Here is a 19,214-nt window from a genome sequence, read left to right on the forward strand (position 1 = left end):
GATGCATCGCTTTTCTACTTTATGAATGTAACACTGGCAACCGTCCGACCAATGACAATTTAGTCAGAGGAGGGCATTACGACCAATCAATCAACCTGTCGGACTCCAGAAAAGGAGAAAGAAATGAATAGAGAGAGAGAGAGAGAGGTGAGCATCGAGTGGAAGAATGGGATCAAGTTTAGATTACGATGAGGTAATAATCATGACTATTGCTGCCTCGGATGCTCGTGTTTACTGAAATCATCTGTGCTTTTTGTTGAGACAGTATTAAAATGGAAGGGTGATAATGAAAACCCACCTGATATCATAAATCATAACTTGCCCGTCACTTTTTCACTTTTTTATTCCCATGACAGCAGAGTAATGCGAGTCCTGTAGAAGCGGGGCTGAATGGACTGAAAAGTGCATGCAGATAAGAATAAGAACTGGCATAAGAGTTTGGATTAGAATTAAAATTCATGAACTCTGCCCAATCTTTTTTTTTTAAAAAGGATTCCATGTCATTTTGAGGTATTCCTGGACCATGGCGGCTTGCCCTGGTTGGGACTGAAAGCTCACTTCCTAAGGCAACTGCCAACATGCCAGCACCTTTTCGTACACGGCAGAGCAGCGGGAGGGGCAAAATGGACAGATGAGATGTACAGTATGCGCTGCAGGAAATAAGGAGGCGAGGTGGCAGCAGGGTTCAGATGAAAAGAGCGCGGCAGGTGGGTCCAGAGTGAAGGAGACGGGGGAGAGAGTGCGAGGAGGAGACGGAGCGGTTGCCTGCCCGTGGTGGAGAGGTCTGGGAGAGAGGCCAACGTTGCAACAACAGAGTGGGCTGCCGTTTCATTCGATTTCACTCTTTTCATTTCCTCCCCTTCGCCAGCAACAGGCAACAGTGCAGTTTTGTTTTCAGGTGCGCGTTGTAACCCGACGCCTGTAAAACTCAGCCGCATTTACACCAGTCACTCTGCAAGCATTATTCCGATGTGGTTTGGGCGTTTGAATTAGATGACGCTGTCAACGCTATTAATGAGTTTCATAAATAGTTTGTCAGAGAAGGATCATTTCACACAAAATCTATTTAGAGGAAGCAAATGTTGCTGCTGACTTTTTGGCAAATCTATTGGACAGTTAAATGCTTTATTTATCCCCGGAGGGAAATTGGTTTGCAGCAATTATCACAGCGCATTTTCCATTCCACCTTGGAGCAGCTCTGGAGTGACAGGTAGACATCAAGTCCAGACCAGCTGGACATCCTGATTTTTGTACACCTTTAAAAAACGTAACAGCTTGTGGAATAAAGGACATTTTTGGATCAGTTTTTCGTAAATATGGGGCGGGAGTTATTTGTGACACTGTGTCTGTATATACTTTCCATACTTGGAAGTGTAACTCCCAACAGTTTACTGGCTGCTGTCAAGTCGAGCAGTCCGGTGATACAGTATGTGATTCATGATTGTGATTTCATCGGCTTCGCCTCCAGCAGCATAAGTGTGGTTACGTCCTTCGGTTCTGAAAGTGTTTAAAATCACCGTAAACAATCCGATCATGCAAACCACAGAGCGAAATCAATGATTGACACTTCAAAAACACTGATTAAAAACTAAAAAGCCAAGCGTGGCGCCCCCTTTGGATTTCTGTGTCAAACGCCTGCAAGTCTGCCTGTCTCCTCTGCAATCGTTTATTCTATGCACCTTTTTATTAAAAGTGTTTTTTTATTCATCAGTAACTCATTGGAGAAGTAAATATCTAACTTGTCTCTTTTCTGTCTCCCTCCCCTTCTTCTTTTGTCCTTTGCGGAACTTCACAGCAACAGCAACAGCAACAGCCCAACTACTGGAGCTTCAAGGTCAGTGCTGTGTGTCAAAGTATCACCGCGTGTGTGCGTTTGTGTGTGGAGTTGGAGTGTGTCTGTGTCGAGTTGTGGTGTGTGTCGAGTCGGGTCTGCAGAGGTGTCATGGGTGGCGACATTTTACAATCCGCCTGCTCCATTTAATCTAGGAAAGACAAATCTCATAGGATTTATGATGCCTCGGTCACCAAGCATTGATGGCTCGAAGTCACGTGACCGTGCTGAGATACTGCTCAGGCTGGGACATAAAGAAGAAATCAGACATGCCGCCGAGGCATTATTGAAACAATGCTTCGACATTAGCAGAAATGCTCGGGCTGCCGATTGTGTTTCATCCACAGATTGCAAAGAGGAAATATGGGATGTCTATTCACGGTATGGCGCGGTAGTGCAGTGGTTAACTTTGTCCCAAAGACCTAAGACACGCAGGTTTAGCTTAACTGGATTCCAAATTGCCGGTGTGTGTGTGTGTGTGTGTGTGTGTGTGTGTGCGTGTGCGTGTGTGAATGGTTGTTGGTTACCTGTCCAGGGTGCACCCCGCCTCTCGCCCCGTGTCAGCTGGAATTGGCTCCAACCCCCACCGTCCCAGGACACAGGGTATATTCATAATGGATGGATGAAAGTGTTTAGCCTGTTTGTTAACTGGCATTTCAAGAGGGAGGTGAGCAGGGAGGTGCACTATTTGGTGTGTGTGTGTGTGTGTGCGCGTTTGTGCATGTGTGGGTGTGTGGTGGAAGACTTATCCGGAGTGTAGTCTTCCCCTAAATCCCAGCTCACACTATCATTTGGACAGGGTGGAAATGTTACTGAATATCATCTGCCATGTGCCCTGACCCATGGGGAAGGCTAAGCAATTCATCCCTCACTCCCACAAGTACTTTAACCTCAAAGAAGAGTGATATGAAATGTAATTTAGACACCCGTCTCGCGCGTAAATCTATTACACAACGTAAAGATTCTGAACTCTTCAGGACTCTCGGGTGGGTTGCAAAACATACACGAGGATGAAGAATGTAGCTTTAGACATCAAACTATACAATTCTGTAGTTCAATTTACTCAAACCTGAATCTCCAGGAAGAAACTATTGAAAGGCTGACCTTAAAACCAAGAGACCGTTAACTGATTATTTTCTTTTGTGATTCATCTGCAGGTTATTTTTCTAGACTAAAATAAAAGCTCACAATAATTTCTCAGGCCCATAGCTGACATGTTCAAATGTCGGCAACAGCCCAGAGCTCACATCAGTTCAGCTTACAGTTGACATTAACCAGAGGAAAGCAGATCATATGCTCACTTTAGAAGCTCCGAACAGAGTGATGATTTCGAACTGCTTAGAAATGTAATGAATTTTAAATCAGTCAGAGTCGCAGATTGATTTTCTACCAATTAATTTATCGATGATTCTACTGTTTCTTTTGTGATTTGGTTTCTTGCGCTTCCCAGTACCGTAAATTGCAGTTCTTATCCTGGGCATAGGCCTTTAAAGTGATGCAGCTTAATCACCACACAGCAAGAAAGTTAGAATGTATTTATTGCCTCACAAGGTGCTGCTGAGTAAAACAACCAAAATTGTCAAAATGCTCTCTAAAACCTTTTGCTTTCAACACACACACACACACACACACACACACACACACACACACACACACACACACACACACACACACTGTTGTTGACACCTTTAATGTGTCTCATCCTACCCCCTCATCCCACCACCTGTAATCTGAACTACGATGAAGATTGCACTACACTCATGTTACACCTCAGAAAAAAAGAGGATCTTACCAGGAACTATGAGTTAAATACAGACACTTTGTAAACATTATTGATGGCAATTATTGATGTTGGGCACGGAACAATGCCCAGTTAAATTAATCTAGAAATATTTTCTCATCATGTTTTGCGGCTAGTGTTCTTCCGTTCCCTTCTACCTTCAATCTCCGCCAACGTCTGCCCTCTCCAAGAGCTCGCCATTTTGCTCCCTCTCGGCGATTGCCTCGACACACAATTCAGAGCAATTTGGCAAAGCAATTTGTTCCATGTATGGATGACTCCTGGTACCATAAAGACGCAGGATTCTCGGTAGTGTTGGGGGGTTGAGCGCTTGCATGTCCAGGCAGATGATCGACCTGACAGTTGAGAAAGATTGAGAAAAATAATGATGGTCGGGGGGCAGAGCAAGTAGAGACAAACGGATGTGAGAGATGGATCGATTCAGGGAGATGTTTTCTCTCCCTGAATCGATCAGGGCCACGTTATGGGCAGAGGGAGATAATAGTCAAATGCAGACAGAAACAGCACAAGCGAGCTACCTGGATGCAGCTTTGGCCTCTGCCGCAAGACAGACCAAGGAAGAGGCAAATACGATGACATGAATCAGCTCAGCAAGAACCAGAGGCGAGCTTTGGGAGCGATGGAAGAGCACGAATGTGTGAGAGAGGGGATTAAAAATGAGGAGAGGAAGACGCAAGACACAAGCTCTTGAGGAAGAGAAAGATAAAACTAGGAGGGGTAGAGATGGAAATGAGGTGTGAGGATTGTGACTTGAACCATTTTACACCTGTCTCCATTTGATACCCTGGAGACTTCATTGTCACTTTACGCACATCAAGCTGTGTTTGACATTTCTGTTTCTGACTTAGTGTATCCTGTATCATCTCACTAAGATCAAGCAGAATGTCTCGATCACAGGAGGAATAATGCACACGGTGAAAAAGATTAGAAAGAGAAGCCTAGCAGCACCCAAAATGTTACCGCGTTGCAAGATTTAACCCTCATTTTTAATATAAATCACCAAACCCCAACCTAGATCTTTACAGACTTGCTGGTGTGCTTCTTACAGCTGTGTAATTCATCCATAAATATAAATACTATAAACACTGCTTGGATTTACAACATTATCTAAATCTTAAATCTAAGTAACTCCTATATTATTGTCTATTGTGTTAACTCACACTTCACATCTCATTCTGCCGATTTGATTGGCCAGGAAGCGTCTATACTGTTAAATTACTGTAGTTTTTTCTCCTGGTATTCATTCAAGTCTTTGCATTTTTCATCAAAACATTCTATGGATGAAGTGCAAATTGATTCTTCACCTTCACCGTGTTAAAGTTGATATGAAAACGCATTGCAGTTGTAAATGTCGTGAGTGAGATCATCCTGTTCCCTGCCTTTTTCCTCTGTTCCGCCGTGCCTTTATTACGGTGTAGAGTTCTCACCAGTAATTGAGTGTTGCTGAAAAAGTCTGGATCACTCTGAATGAAAAGTGGAGGGCGGGAGGGAAGGGAGTAAGGGTGTGGGGGGAGGATTAAAGAGAGAAATAGGAAGGAGGTAGAACCAGTTTCCCCTCAAAATAGGCTGAGAACACCATCATGTAGAACACTGACATTGTCTAGCAGGACCAGATGGTCCTGTATTCACATATAATATTTACATTGCAAAATCATTACAGGGAGATCTATTTTTCGGTTTTCACATCACACAAGCCACCAATATGGAAGTCAGTGTTGCAACAAGGCAAGCTGACTAAGAGCATAACGACAGCTGCGGTAAGCTTACACACACACATTCATACTGTACATTGGGGTTTCATCATAGCAGTTGTTTAGAGAGGAGATCATTATTCAGTCACTTCCCCCCCTCCACAGCTACTACAGAAATTTGAAATGCAGACATTGTGAGTGGCGAGCTCAGTTATGCCCCATTACATTCTCACTTCCATTTTCCTTTTTCATGGAAAGCTTCAACTTGGTAATTTAGCCTTGAGATACGATTCTCACATGCGTAAGTGGAATGACTCAAGAGTTTGAAATGAGGAGTCCCTCTGCTGTGTTTTTTGTGCTGAAAAAATTGAACAGGAAAAATCTTCTTTGACCTTTTAAGACACGGTGGTCTTTTCAACCATTGGCATTAGGTATGGATTTGCAGTTCTTAAAAGATTGGTTCGACACTTTGGAAGTGGCAATTATTTGTTTTGCGTATAAAATATGAGGCTGTAACCAGTAATCTTTTTTGCAACCGGACGTAGAAAAATTGGGGGTTGGTCTGAGTGAGAGCTCGTCCACTGCATGCCCACTTACACCTGCAATCATGCATCGTGCTTTACTCTAAATGGGACCATAAATGAACATCATGATGTATTGAAGAAGACTTGACAATAGCGATTGAAACCATAAACACATCTGGAAAATCAAGTCAAGTGAGAAGTGGAGCCGTTTTTCATAGAATTCTGTACTAACTTACTTCCTTTTGCAAACAGCAGAGTCGCCCCCTGCTGGTGATTCCGGAGAATGCAGGCTCGCAGGCACGGTCACATTGACTTCATTTTACAAACCTCGTGACTACGTCCATTTTTATATAGAGTCTATGGTTGTTACTGTACCTTTGGGCAGAGCTACGCTAGCTGTTTACTTTTATTTGCAGTCTTTGGTGCTAAGCTGATCTGACCACTTTGTAGACATGTGGTATCAATCTTCTCTCATATAACTCTTGGTAAGAGTATAAGTGTCGAAGGTATTCCTTTAGATATGAAGTCATTGCATTCATAACTTTTGCCTGCTTAAAATTGGTTAAACCCAACCCGTGTCTAAAAGGGATTCAAAGAGATTCCGATCAATCGAGAAGATTCACCGCTGGCGGGTTCAAATCAGAAAATGTTGAACACAGATTCCTAGTAAATACGTTTATGTGTAGTACCCGTATTTTCCACATTCTACTTGCGTTTTTGCCCCCAGGGTACATCTTTCATATCTCACTGCAGCCTCCCAGAATATGACACGATGCAGTGCGTGCTGCTCCGCTGTGCTGCTGTTGCCCTGTTGTTCACTGTGGTCACAGTTTAGATAAATGACCCTATTACAAAACTGGGTTGGTGTTATCTGTCAGCGTCACCGGGCCCCTCTGTGTGCACAGACACCGTCTGCCACCACTATCACTGAACATGACCACTGTATATATATATGTGTGTGTATATATATATATATATATATATATATATATATATACATTATATATTGTTTGCAAAGTTGTTGATGGTATGTAGTTGGTATAAGACCAAATGACCCATGGCAGTAGTTGTCGCATCTTCCTATGTCCCCCTGTATTTATTTCATTCCTTTACATTATATCGATTACATTATTCATTCATTCATTTAAAAATGTAGATGCTAAAATTTATAATAGTGGTAGAAGCCCCAGTTTACTGCAGCATGGGCTCCTGGCTTATTGCCCAATTAAGAAAACTGCAGAGTCAATGAGCGCAGAGATGGCTCTTTGTCAGAGTCTCACATTAATTAAATAGCACATTAATGAAAGTCACACCACCACCATGCTGTGCTTTGAGTCACGAAGAGGACGGGAGTGGAAGGAAATCCTCGGGAGGAGGGAAAAACCAGTTTGTGGTGCGAGGAAGAGGACAGAGATTCTCAGCTACTGTACTGTGGCTAAGGACGCGTCTGCCGCCGCCGTCCAAACGATCAGCAGACGGCATTCTGGGAGCTCATTACAGCAGCCTCTGAGCCGGAGGAGATGGTGCAGCAGTCGGGGGATCAGGGAGCCAGTTCAGTGAGCTCAGCTCTGGCTGCACTAACCGTCTTTCGGCGAGAGAGACGCCTGGGCATAGGCCAGTAGGATAACGCCACAGTGACAGCCCAGGATTTGCGTGAGCTTCTCCCCCCACCCCACGAGCACCCGTTCAAAGTTTGCAGCTGCACAGGGGCAGGGAGTTTGGATGAGGGCATGTGGGAGGTGTTGCCGTGTCGAGCAAACATGTCTTAACTTATGCTAAGCCGGAGCACAGTTTTTCCGGCTTAATTTCTGCTCCTCGCCCACCGTAGGTGAGTCACGGAGGCTGGGCCCCTGGAGTGCTGTGCCATTGGGGTGCAGCTATATTGTGTTTTTGTTCTCCTGCAGCATTCAGCTGATGTCAGATACTGTGACGCTGGTAATTCTTAGAGAATGACTGGTTGCTAAACTATTGTCAAGGTTTCGTTAATCTTGTTATATGGTTCATTGTGCGGCGTGTCATTGTGCGCTCTGTGTCTCTTTTCCGGGTTGGTGTTTCTCCATTGGCCCCGTCCAATCCATTCTCTCCGCCTCGAATTTCCCCTCCCAGTATATGATTGTGGTGTCTCAATGTTTTCTTCCTCTCCCGCAGAGCCGCAGTCCACGGCATTCCCAGTCCACCCAGTCCGGGCTTGCCGACCAGGCCGCCAAGCTCTCCTTCGCCTCGGCTGAATCCCTGGAGACCATGTCAGAGGCGGACATCCCTATCGGCTTCAACCGGATGAATCGTTTTCGCCAGAGCCTGCCGCTGTCCCGCTCTGCCAGCCAGAATAAGCTGCGATCTCCAGGTTAAGATCTGAAGCACTGCTGGCAGGTTCTGTCACAACACGCTGTTTGGACTTGAGGCAGATTTGCTGCGGTCCGTGTTTACTTTGTATCGCTGCTGATGTGAACGCCTGTGCTTACAGAGAATGGGAGGAAGGGTTACGCTCTCACAAGCATTTACAGTTTAAGTTGTATCTAATTGCTCTGTTGCAGAGAACTGTCACTTCTTACTTTACATTTTATACTTGAACGATTTAGAGAACTTATAATATAGCAAATTCATCTTTTCACTTTAGACAGTATTCCCAGAAGTCTGTGCAAATGTATGAGCTGCATAGTTTACAATATGTGGTAGGGAGTTATTACAGCAAACTATTATGTTCAGGTAGTTGAGTTAGTGACTGATAATTGATAATAATGACAATAAACTTGATTAATATTGCCCTTTTCTTTACAATGTGAAAAAGTGCTTCATTAGAAAAGATAAGATAATTTGAATAAATAAATAGGATTTCAATGTCAGTGTAAATATTTGACAGTGATACTGCACCTGTGTTAATCATGCACGACTGAAGATGTGTTCATGTGCAATTATTGCACAAGTAAACTACAGAGTCAAGAACAGGTTTACTACAAAAGGGCCTTTGGGGTGTAAAGTGTGAGGCTCATAAAGAACAAGTTGTGGTCAGAAACGGTGAGATATAAAAAAAAAAAGTGGCTGTAAAACTAAAGTGACAGTGACTGATGAGGGATGTTGTGTATGAGGAGTTCAGGCGGAGGTAGAATAGCACGGCTTCCAATCCTTTCCAATCCCATGTCTCCATACTAACTACTGTCTTTGTTTTCTTCTCTCCCTAACTTGTTGTCTGCAGTATCTCGCTTATTTTGCTTGACTTTTAATCCCTGGTCTTTTCTTTGCCTTGTTTGTTCTTTTTGTTTGTTCCTCGGTGTATGAAGATGAATATGCAGGTTAGTCAGGCATCAGACTTGTATTTTCCTACAAAAATCAAGGGGTTGCAGCTTATTTGTCTATGATGTATGGCTTATTTTGGGGCTAAACTTATCATTTCTATTTAAATATTAATACGTTTTATTTGGAAAAGGTAGTACGAAAAAAATCAACCTGGCTTAAACATGAGTCTTTGCACCATGGGTGTGAATTCTCTTCCAGCTCACGCAGTCCACCCATTCTTACAGAGAGAACTGATGTTTAAATTGTCAGAGAATGTTCATGCTGATATCTGATGGTAAAAAAAATCTTTATCTAGAACTCCTATACCAAGAGGCAGAACATTTGGATCATAATCGACCACACTTTGACTTGCAGAACGGCAAAACACACCACGAGATTTGACAGAGCTGCTTTTCTAGTCGTTCTCCCTATAAAGCCATCTCCGCCTGACTCGAGCCTCTCTCCTCTGTCACTCTTACTTAGGCGTGCTGTTCCTGCAGTACGGGGATGAGACGCGCCGGGTGCACATCACCCACGAGCTGAGCAGCCTGGACACGCTGCACGCCCTCATCGTCCACATGTTCCCTCAGAAGTTGACGGCGGGTATGCTGAAGTCGCCCAACACGGCCATCCTGATCAAGGATGAGGCGCGCAACGTCTTCTACGAGCTCGAGGACGTCCGGGACATCCAGGACCGCAGCATCATCAAGATCTACCGCAAAGAGCCCATCTACGCCTCCTACCCTGCTGCTCCACACCTGGCTAACGGAGACCTGAGGGTGAGTAGAAGGGAGCTGGAGGGGAGAGGGGGGAGGTCCATGGGTGGCAATCTGGGTGGTTTAATAGAAGAAGAAAAATGCAATCTCATCTTCTGCATCTCCGATGTTTGACAACTGAGTTGTCAGTGAGAACTCCATATTACTGTGCCTCTCCAAAAAAAAAAAAGAGCATCGCACTTCTTTGGTAATAGTGTGTTTTTGTATTTCAATGGTAACTTTGGCAGGCTGTTGCAGTGTATGTGGAGTTAGTAATTTAACTGATATTCCTCCTGGAAATGTATTTTCTTATCTTTAAGTAGCCCATCTGTTGCTGTGCAGACGCCAGAGAACAATGTTCCTCTGTGAAATGAGCATATTTTAACATCCGAAGCTATTTCTGCTCCAGTGAAGATCAAGGAAGCCGGAGGGAAATCTTTTTTTTTTTTTTTTGAATACAAAACCCTGCTCTCCATCTGCATTATTCACACAATACTGAGAACACAACTGCTATTAACGATGCAAAAAGGCAGTGAAAAACAACAATTATGCCTGTGTATATTGTGTGTGTGCATGTACTGCACTGTGTTCTGTGTCTACGCACGGCCGCTCACATGCATGTTTGTGCTTGTGTATTAACGTAAAGTGACAGCTGACAAACACACACACACACACACCTGTCATCCACTTTTTAATACACCCTCAAACCAAGTTTGTTACCAGAAAATCTTACAGGCATTGTTTTAAGCAATACTTTTATTGAAGCTACACAAAGAATCGTCAGAGTTACCCGTCATATTTCACATTAAGTGTGACATGCACAGTCTGTTCCTTCGGTGTAACTGCTGGAGACTGAACGTGGTCTCCATCTTAACAAGCAGCATCTCGCCATTAATTTACTCTGGTGCATGTTGAGCGCCTCGTACCGTCTCGTGGAGCAAACAAAGGCTTCAAGCTGTGTTTTATCACTTCTTCGGCTTGTTTAAGTTGTGCCCGTACAGATTGTGCAAATCAGACCATCTCCTTCAGCCGTGAATATGTGTTTAAGAATTTGTCTGTGGGCATACAATCTCAGCGGCATGAATTCCTTTGTCACGCTCCAATATTTTCTGTGTTGTACCGTGCCGCATGTCAAGGTAAACTAGAATTCTGAGAACCATGTGAAAAGACGGGGGGAAAAAAGAGGATTGTGTTCAGCAAAAAAAAGTTGATGCGTGACAAAGGAAAGCAGTGTATTTGGCTTTGGAAAGCTGCAGACATGAGGAAAACCCACAGCAGGTGTAAATCCACAGCAAGAAATCTGAGGCAGAGGTGGGTTGAGAAAAGCGTCAGGACATGTGTGATGATGTTGTGAAGCTGTCCAAAATAAAGGCAGTGTAGAGAAAAATAAGTGGAAAAAGGTGGACATAAATATATTTGGCTGTGTGAACGGTCACCAAGCTCTGGAAGAGAATAGACGGCTGCTTGAAATGTTTCCATTTTGGCCCACACGCTCCATTTTCGTTCTTTTTAAAAAACTCTCGACTAAATTCTGCCATTGGATAATGAATTAATCTGTTGAGTAATCGTCTGCTTCTATTGGCATCTGCAGATTCTGACCGTCTGTCCAGTGTCAGTAAGATCTAAGTCGTGTTCAAGTGAGCCTGACACATGGCAAACACAGCGCTCGCACAGCATGTGCAAAAATCTCCATGGTAACTTTCAGCCCTGCTTGTTCATTTTCAGCGGGAGATGGTGTACTCCTCTCGCGAATCCTCCCCGACTCGTCGCCTCAACACGCTCCCCTCCTCGACGGCCTCGGCGTCGTCTGGCTCTCCATCCCGCTCGCGCCTCTCCTACAGCGGGGGCCGCCCACCGTCCTTCGCCGGGCCCCACCCCCAGCACGAACAGGGCCGACACCCCCACCATCCCTCTGCCGGTCACGGTGTCAACGCGGGCCTGTCTCCTTCACCCAGCGCCATCCTGGAGCGCCGCGACGTAAAGCCCGATGAAGAAGTGTCCGCAAAAAACATGGCGTTAATGAAGAGCGAGGGGCTGTATGCAGATCCCTACAGCCTGGTGCACGAGGGCCGCCTCAGCATCGCTTCGACCCAGTCTTTGGCTGCCATCGGAGACCCCTTTAGCTTCCCTGTTTCCAGTGGCCTGTACCGCCGTGGCTCTGTGCGATCCCTCAGCACCTACTCAGCCGCTGCTCTGCAGGGGGACCTGGACGACTCCCTCTACAAACCCGGAGGTTCGCTCTACTCTGACACGTACTCCTCAGCCACTCTGGGGATGGGTTTTCGAATGCCTCCCTCGTCGCCACAGAAAAACCCCGACATGCAGATGAGGGACAGGGACTCGTATTCCAGCTCGCCCAGCAGAGCCTCGCCCGTCAGGCAGGCGTTTCGCAAGGACTCAACCTCCTCCTCTGTGTTTGTGGAGAGCCCGAAGTCGAGGCCCAGCTCCAGTTCAGAGCCTCTGTGTCTGACAGCCGGGCCTGGAGAGGGTGGCAGGGCCACGCCTGGTTTTGGTTCTTCTTTGTCTGGACAAGACCCTGACATTAGCAGGTCAGTACCAGTCTGTGTGGTGAGCCTCATCAAGGTATGTTGTAATCTTTAAGGAGGGTCTTTAATTCCCCTTTTTTCAGCTTCTGGGACCTACACAAACACTATACTATCGAAAATGATACTGTTTTTTTTGCCTGAACTCTTTTAGTCTGTGTTTTGTTGCTGGTTTTAAAATTGGCAAATCACATCAGATGAAACCACATAAGGAAAATGGTTTGTTTCTCTCTTAGGGATCATCGCCTGGAGCGTATGGAGGCCATGGAGAAGCAGATAGCCAGCCTGACTGGCCTGGTCCAGAGTGTGCTGACCAGAGCGCCAGACAGTGACAGCACGTAAGACTCTCCATTATACCCCATTAACCCTCTAAAGTCTCACAGACACGGCTTTGGCTGAGACACACAGGCAGCGTTATTGACAGGAACAGCAGTGGGCTATTATTGCAGCCATTATCAGTTCCATAGCGGTGGAGTGGTACATTACTTTGTATGAGCACGTCACAAGTACAGAGCACTCGACATTAACTGCAGCGCACAGCACTATTGATTAATCCATTGATACACAGAGATGTGTGAGACAGCGTCTCAGTTCCACATTTACACTGAACATTACTATCATGAAACTTCACTCTCCTGGACACAATAGCGGCTCATTAACAAGAAAGGCTTGTTAATGTGATCAGTCTGACAGTATCCAGTACTCTATTAGTGCTGTTAGAGTTGGCACTGGTAATTGCCTTGCCCTGTGGCCGTTGATCCTCAGATGCGGCCTGCTGCGTCTCTGCATGATGGCGGGCTGCCCTCCGGACCAAGGGACGGAGTTCTCACGGCCATTACCTTTCTCTTCCAGCGAGAAGACCGAAACCAACAGTGACGGCTCCGCCACTGGAAGTGAGTACAGCGGCGCAATCGAGACCTGCGCACTGGTACCTTTACTCAGTAGTCTACTTGTTACTAGAGATGCTGCAGTCGTGCAAACCCCTTCTCTGTTTAGATGTTTTTTGGTTTTTTAGCCAACAGTGAACAGGCATACGAGAATGAACTTGCGAAGAAGCAATAGTGGTGATCTCCTGGATTTAAGACTGAATTTAATTTGAGAGTGTCGCTGCATATGGAATTGAGGGGGAGACTTTTTTTGTCTTTTAATTCAGGTCCAGTTTGTGTTCACACTGACTTTCAGTAAACGAACCAAGAGCCATAATCATAAATATATGCAGACTGACAGTTTATTCACAGTTTTGACAAGTGTCATGCTGCATCATCAGGGCTACCTGTGGAGGAAATCAAATTCTGGGCCGACTGACAGCGAGTCATGAAGCACATTAATTCTGCTCATGTGTATATTTAGGTGAAATCATCCTTAAACTCTCGCCAAAGAATTGGACATCTTCATTCATTTCCCATTCTCTTTTTTTCTGCTTCTGTTCCACTGTGTCTCTCGCCATTGAAGGTGAAGAGTTTCTATCCAAACGACTTATTCACTATTTGAAAAAGGCAGGTACACAAATGATGACTGGTCAAATCCACTTTATAGAATTGTTAAAGATAGAGGCCAATGCAAATCTTTTAAAAGAACGGAGCGATGCCTGGAAAAGGCATGTCTGAATTCATTTATTCTTTAATTCCCCAGTATGGAAAGGTGTTTACCTTTTACTGAGCACAAATAGAGAATTCATAGGGGGAAATACTGGCAAAGCTCTGTGTGGAAATGTGGAAAATGTGCCTCCTCACGGCTTAGGAGCTTTTAAAATGTGTTGAACAAACAAGATACAAGACTGTGAACACAAGCGCCTTGGCGAGGTTATAAGACAGATAGCTTTGAAGTACTTGAAGGGTTTATTGTTGCCCTTTTGACTATCTCTGTACTGGGACTGGGATTTTCTTTAAAGCACATTTTTGTCAAGATATCAGGCTGTTATTTTACTCACAAAACAAATATTTTCCAGGATAGAATATTTCAAATGTTGACGGGAATCATTTTTCAATATCTTTCTGCAGCCCCTTATCTTCTTGCTTTACATTTATCCCTCGCTTTTCCGGCCCGTTCAGAATTTTGTAGTGCACTTTTGGCACAAACGAACCTTCGCTGTAGACGGACCTTGTACAGGGCCTGTGCACGGGAAACAGTTGCCTTTTAAGATTCCTCACAAATTGATTCAATGCCAAAAAGGCGAAGCCATCACCAGAGTAATTCTCTCTGCTGTAGTCAATAACAAAATGCTCTCCAGTAAATATGAACTTTCAAGACCTCTTCCTCTCCCTTTTTGTCTCTCTCTTTCACTCTCTCATTCATTTCTCGGTAACCGGCTCGTTCTTTCCATATTCCAGCTGGACGGCTGAAGCACAAAGGTAGTTGCCATCTCCTTCTCTATCACCCTCTTTAATTTCTCCCATCAGACACCTCTCGTGGCTCTCTGCCCCCTGTGTGGGTGTGCGGTGTTTCTGGGTAGCTGGTGGGGTGTCTATCCTTACGTACCCTTTCCCTCATGGTTGGTTTCGTGGCGAGCGGACCCTCCCCTCGTTCTGTCTCTGTCTGTACTGTTTGAATTCCTCCTCTTTTTTTTTATTTCTTTGGGAATTTCAGAGGGGTTGTTTCGTCTCAGACAGAGCACTTCTTTATTAGTGTGTTTGAGAGTGTGTATGTTGAAGAGGCCTGTGTGTGTGTGTGTGTGTGTGTGTGTGTGTGTGTCTGTGTGTGTCTGTGTGTGAATAGCTGGGGAGTCAAAGGCCATATACTCACAAAGCCTTGTATTAAGATAAGAGCATGGCTATCCCCCTGTGCTGTGTGTCACTACTGAATAGATGGATTCCACCTAAATCTAGGTTACTAATAGCATGAGCTCAAGTTTTCCCCCGTGGGCTATAAGAGTTTTGTGAATATGGCGCTTTTGTTGCATTCACACACTCTATTTGTGTGTGTACGCCCAGATGTTCTACATTTCTTTGGGCCTGTGTGTGTGTGTGTGTGTGTGTGTGTGTGTGTGTTAGTGTTTGTACTGTGTGTCAGGCTGGCTGACTGCAAATCTCACCGGAGCTCAGCCCAGCAAACTAACCAATTTGTTTCCCGACGACCTCCCGGTGACCCACCATATCCTACTCTGTGATTGGCAGCTCACACGCCATCGGCACCTCTCGCGCTGATGCCGCCGCCCTCCCTCACAACCCCGATGAACAGCGTCAGCCGCTTGCAGATGCAGCTCCACCTGCACGGCCTGCAGCAGAATGCCACCGACCTGCGCAAACAGCTCAGCCAGCTGCGTAAGATACAGGTACATTCCACCCACTGGAAAATTATTTTATATTTTGTTCCCCCATATCACAACAAAATCTGAATCTGAATTCCGCCTTGGACAGCAACTTAAGAACATACCGAATGTACAAAGTCAAATAAGATAAGAAGTAATACCCAGAAAAGAATGATTTAAAAATAAAATCAAAAACGAGGTTATAAGTTGATATAAAATGATTCCAGTGACATGTACAGTCTCCCTGTATCTTTTGTTTTCAATTTGAGAATGATGTCATCGCATAATTACAGTGACGCCAACTGTTCCAAGTAATCGGCCGGGGGGGGGGGAGCTTAAATAAAAAACAAGATTTCCGGGAAGTCGTAGTCACAGTCACAGTTGTTATTCATTATTTTCTCCCACTGTGGATTATCCAGAGTGAACAGGACACCATTTCTGGGTTCAGAGCTTTGAGATGCATTATCTTTAATAGTTTGAATGCTGTACGGCAATAATGATGTTTATGACTACAGACTGTCAGAGCATGCATTTTATATGTGGTTTGCTTTTGGTGCAAACAGATTTGAACCACGGCTGTAGGAAACACCTCAATTAGTCTGTAGTATTTCTTTACTCCTCAGTTACATACTATCCGGCATTTCATCCCACACACACACACACACACGCAGGCAGGAACCGTGTCTTTGATGTTTGTTTGATCGTAAACATCAGTTCTGTTCCTGCAGTAAATAAAACCGGCAGGTTGAAAAAGCTGTACCCCATGACACATAGAGGGCATTGTACCTTTTGAGGATCAATAACGAAATGGAAAAGATAAAAGCTTAGCTCACACTGTGTGGCAGTCTTCACAAATACAGAATGTCATGACGGATGCCGAATCGGATGAAATGCCACAGGGAAGGGTTAAAAATGTGGAGATGAGGTCCTTATTTATTCCATTTATCCCCGATGCAAGCGGTGCCATGGTTACTGGAGGAGCTGTTGAGCTGAATGCTTTCAGAGGCAGAGGAGAGGATTCAATAATGTGTTGCAGGGGGGGGAAAGCGATAGTAATGGCGGTGACAGATGATGGGAGTGCAGTGCTTTTATTTGTTCCATGACAGCAGTCACAAGGGGTTTCTTGAACTGGCTAAGCGGTGAGACGGCGTCGCCGTAGCCGCAGAGGGCTCTTTGCTGATCACCTGTCTGTTTGCCCAAGTGTGACCTCTGCACATTGTCTCATGAATTATACAGAAGAGAGGTGAGGGAGAAACAGGAAACTCTGAGAGAGGGAGGGGCACGACTGCGAGATAAAAAAAGATATATAGCTAAAAATGTATTGTTAATTTTTAAAATAATTTTTACAATACGCCTCGAGCTTTTAACCTGCTGCATTCGCTTCACCACTGAGAGCAGCACAATGGGCAACACGTGGGTGATTTTAAATGATAGCAGCACTATTGTTGTCTTGCTTCACTTCCTGGAACATAAGGCTGATCAATTATTAATTTTTTTTCTTGCTTACCAGGTGCTTTCATCTCAGGGAGTTGTATTACCTCCAGTAGAACGTGTAGACTACTCCATTCATAGCAGCGGGAGCTGAGCCGAGTTCATGCTCGGCGCTTCAGTCGTGGACATTCTTCATTCTCCTCGGGGCTTCCGGGGCTTTCTGTGTTGGAGGAAATATTATATGTACTTGCCAATACACACATATTGTGAAGGCTCATGCACAAGCAATGGCTGAAAAACACGAGCAGTGGAGGGCAGAGCGCAACGTTGTTCTCAGATAACAAAGCAGCAAAGATTGCACAGTAACACAAGAGGCCTCGGTTGGCCCTCTTAAGGTCGGGGCAAAATAAAATTGAGCAATTAAATTGCTGTAAATCACAGAAGTCGTCTTCTTCATTAGTCCCGTTGTTAGGCTTCAACAGCATGACTTCAACAAGCTCTTCTCCCGGGGCCACTGAGGCTAACATTGATACAATTATTTCCAAATAACTGCAGAGTATTTAAAATCCCCTGCTGAAGTAAGAGCAATAATATGTAATGCAGTGTTTGAATTTGTGTGTGTGTGTGTGTGTGTGTGTGTGTGTGTGTGCGTGTGCGTGTGCGTGTGTGCACGCAGATGGAGAACCAAGATTCGGTGAAGATTCTGCTGAAGCGGGCCGAGGCGGAGCTGAATGTGCGCGTCGCCGACGCCCTGAGGAAGCAGGAGGATCCTCTGCAGAGGCAGCGCCTCCTGGTGGAGGAGGAGAGACTCAAGTACCTCAACGAGGAGGAGCTCATCATCCAGCAGCTCCAGTCAGTTACAGTATAAGCAGAGTTGAAGAGTTCACGGTTGTCAAAATCCCACAAGCTCCCGTTAAATCTTTTGTTTATGGATCGAAAATGTAGTGACAAAAATAAAAAATCTGTCTGTAATTGTTTCTACAATACCACTGAGGGAGTTTCGGTTCTGCGTCTGACATTTACACGGTTTCAGAGGTGATTTTTATCATGTATTTAATAATTGCTTTATACATGACGAAGTTCATATCTCTTTCATAATTAGACGACTTACGGGGTGACACAAGCACAGGATGAAATGTAATTATGCCCGGCGTCGAGCAAGATGCTTATTAAGATCTGAAATATGAGACGGTCCTGCAACTAATGGAAGTGACTGCAAAACCAGAGCAGAGAGTGCGCTACCTTGAGATTTAATAATCAGATAACTTGACTCATATGTGGAAATGCTCGCTGCAGTAATAATTCCCGAATCTCTCTCTCTCTCTGAGCGTTAAGGTAGTTCCTGCATCTCACTCTGAGCTGCATTTTGATCACAGACTAATTGGTTGAACTGTAAGATGATCTCCGCTAATCAGTGTCTGTTATTCAGGCGGGCTAATGGCCAATTTATTTCTGGTTAATTATACATATAACTTTAATTTCGTACATAACTTGAGGCCGATTTATTTGACGTCAAGACCGATGAGGCCAGAAGCACTGAATATCAGAGCTGAACAAATTGAAGTTTGTGTAGATTCCCTGTTCCACATTCTTACCTCGGTTTGTTGCATGAAACTTTTAAATACCAATCTGTACTCCTCCACTTCAGCTGTCCAGTGCCGATACACCGTCGCTGCCAGTTGACTGAGAGACAGTTAATTGGCAAAAGGTTTTCTCCAGACTCAAAGTCTGGGACTAAATAATCAATGATATCAAACGTGTCTCAGAGGAATCCCTGGTGTTCAGCCTTCTGTCTGTTCCATCTCAGCGACCTGGAGAAGTCGGTGGAGGAGATCCAGAAGGAGTCATCCGTCAACCACAAGCTCGTGACGGTGCAGGAGCTGGAGGAGAAGGCCTCCGTGCTGAGGAAACTGGGAGAAACACTCACAGAACTGAAAAGTGAGTCACGGTGGCGCATTGCACATTCTGTGCACAGGGAGAAAACAACAACACAAAAAAAACACCAGTCCTCTACGCTGGCAGACAGTTTATAAATCACTAATTAGTCACCAAGGCACTGATTATCTTTGAGTCACCCACAGCCGGTCTGTCAAACATTTAGTCTCAGATTGCTCAGCT

At 44.8% G+C, this 19,214-nt stretch overlaps 1 protein-coding gene across 11 annotated transcripts in view; it reads left to right on the forward strand.

Moving 5' to 3' along the window:
• The window catches only part of si:ch211-278a6.1 (SRC kinase signaling inhibitor 1), a 96,228-nt gene that overhangs the window by 64,736 nt on the left and 12,278 nt on the right, over positions 1-19,214 (forward strand). For 7 of the 11 annotated variants that reach the window (XM_047328109.1, XM_047328104.1, XM_047328108.1 and 4 more), the window contains 11 exons: positions 1,796-1,834; positions 7,996-8,191; positions 9,126-9,137; positions 9,604-9,899; positions 11,601-12,424; positions 12,655-12,756; positions 13,184-13,311; positions 14,749-14,769; positions 15,532-15,689; positions 17,773-17,948; positions 18,904-19,034. In XM_047328109.1, coding sequence (XP_047184065.1) covers positions 1,796-1,834; positions 7,996-8,191; positions 9,126-9,137; positions 9,604-9,899; positions 11,601-12,424; positions 12,655-12,756; positions 13,184-13,311; positions 14,749-14,769; positions 15,532-15,689; positions 17,773-17,948; positions 18,904-19,034 — 2,083 coding nt within the window. Of the gene's footprint in view, positions 1-1,795; positions 1,835-7,255; positions 7,676-7,995; positions 8,192-9,125; positions 9,138-9,603; positions 9,900-11,600; positions 12,425-12,654; positions 12,757-13,183; positions 13,312-14,748; positions 14,770-15,531; positions 15,690-17,772; positions 17,949-18,903; positions 19,035-19,214 lie in introns of those variants that run through there. The other 4 variants (XM_047328106.1, XM_047328111.1, XM_047328107.1 and 1 more) reach the window with 4 other exon arrangements.

The sequence above is a fragment of the Scophthalmus maximus genome, chromosome 17 (genome assembly GCF_022379125.1).
Source record: "Scophthalmus maximus strain ysfricsl-2021 chromosome 17, ASM2237912v1, whole genome shotgun sequence".
Classification (NCBI taxonomy): domain Eukaryota; kingdom Metazoa; phylum Chordata; class Actinopteri; order Pleuronectiformes; family Scophthalmidae; genus Scophthalmus; species Scophthalmus maximus.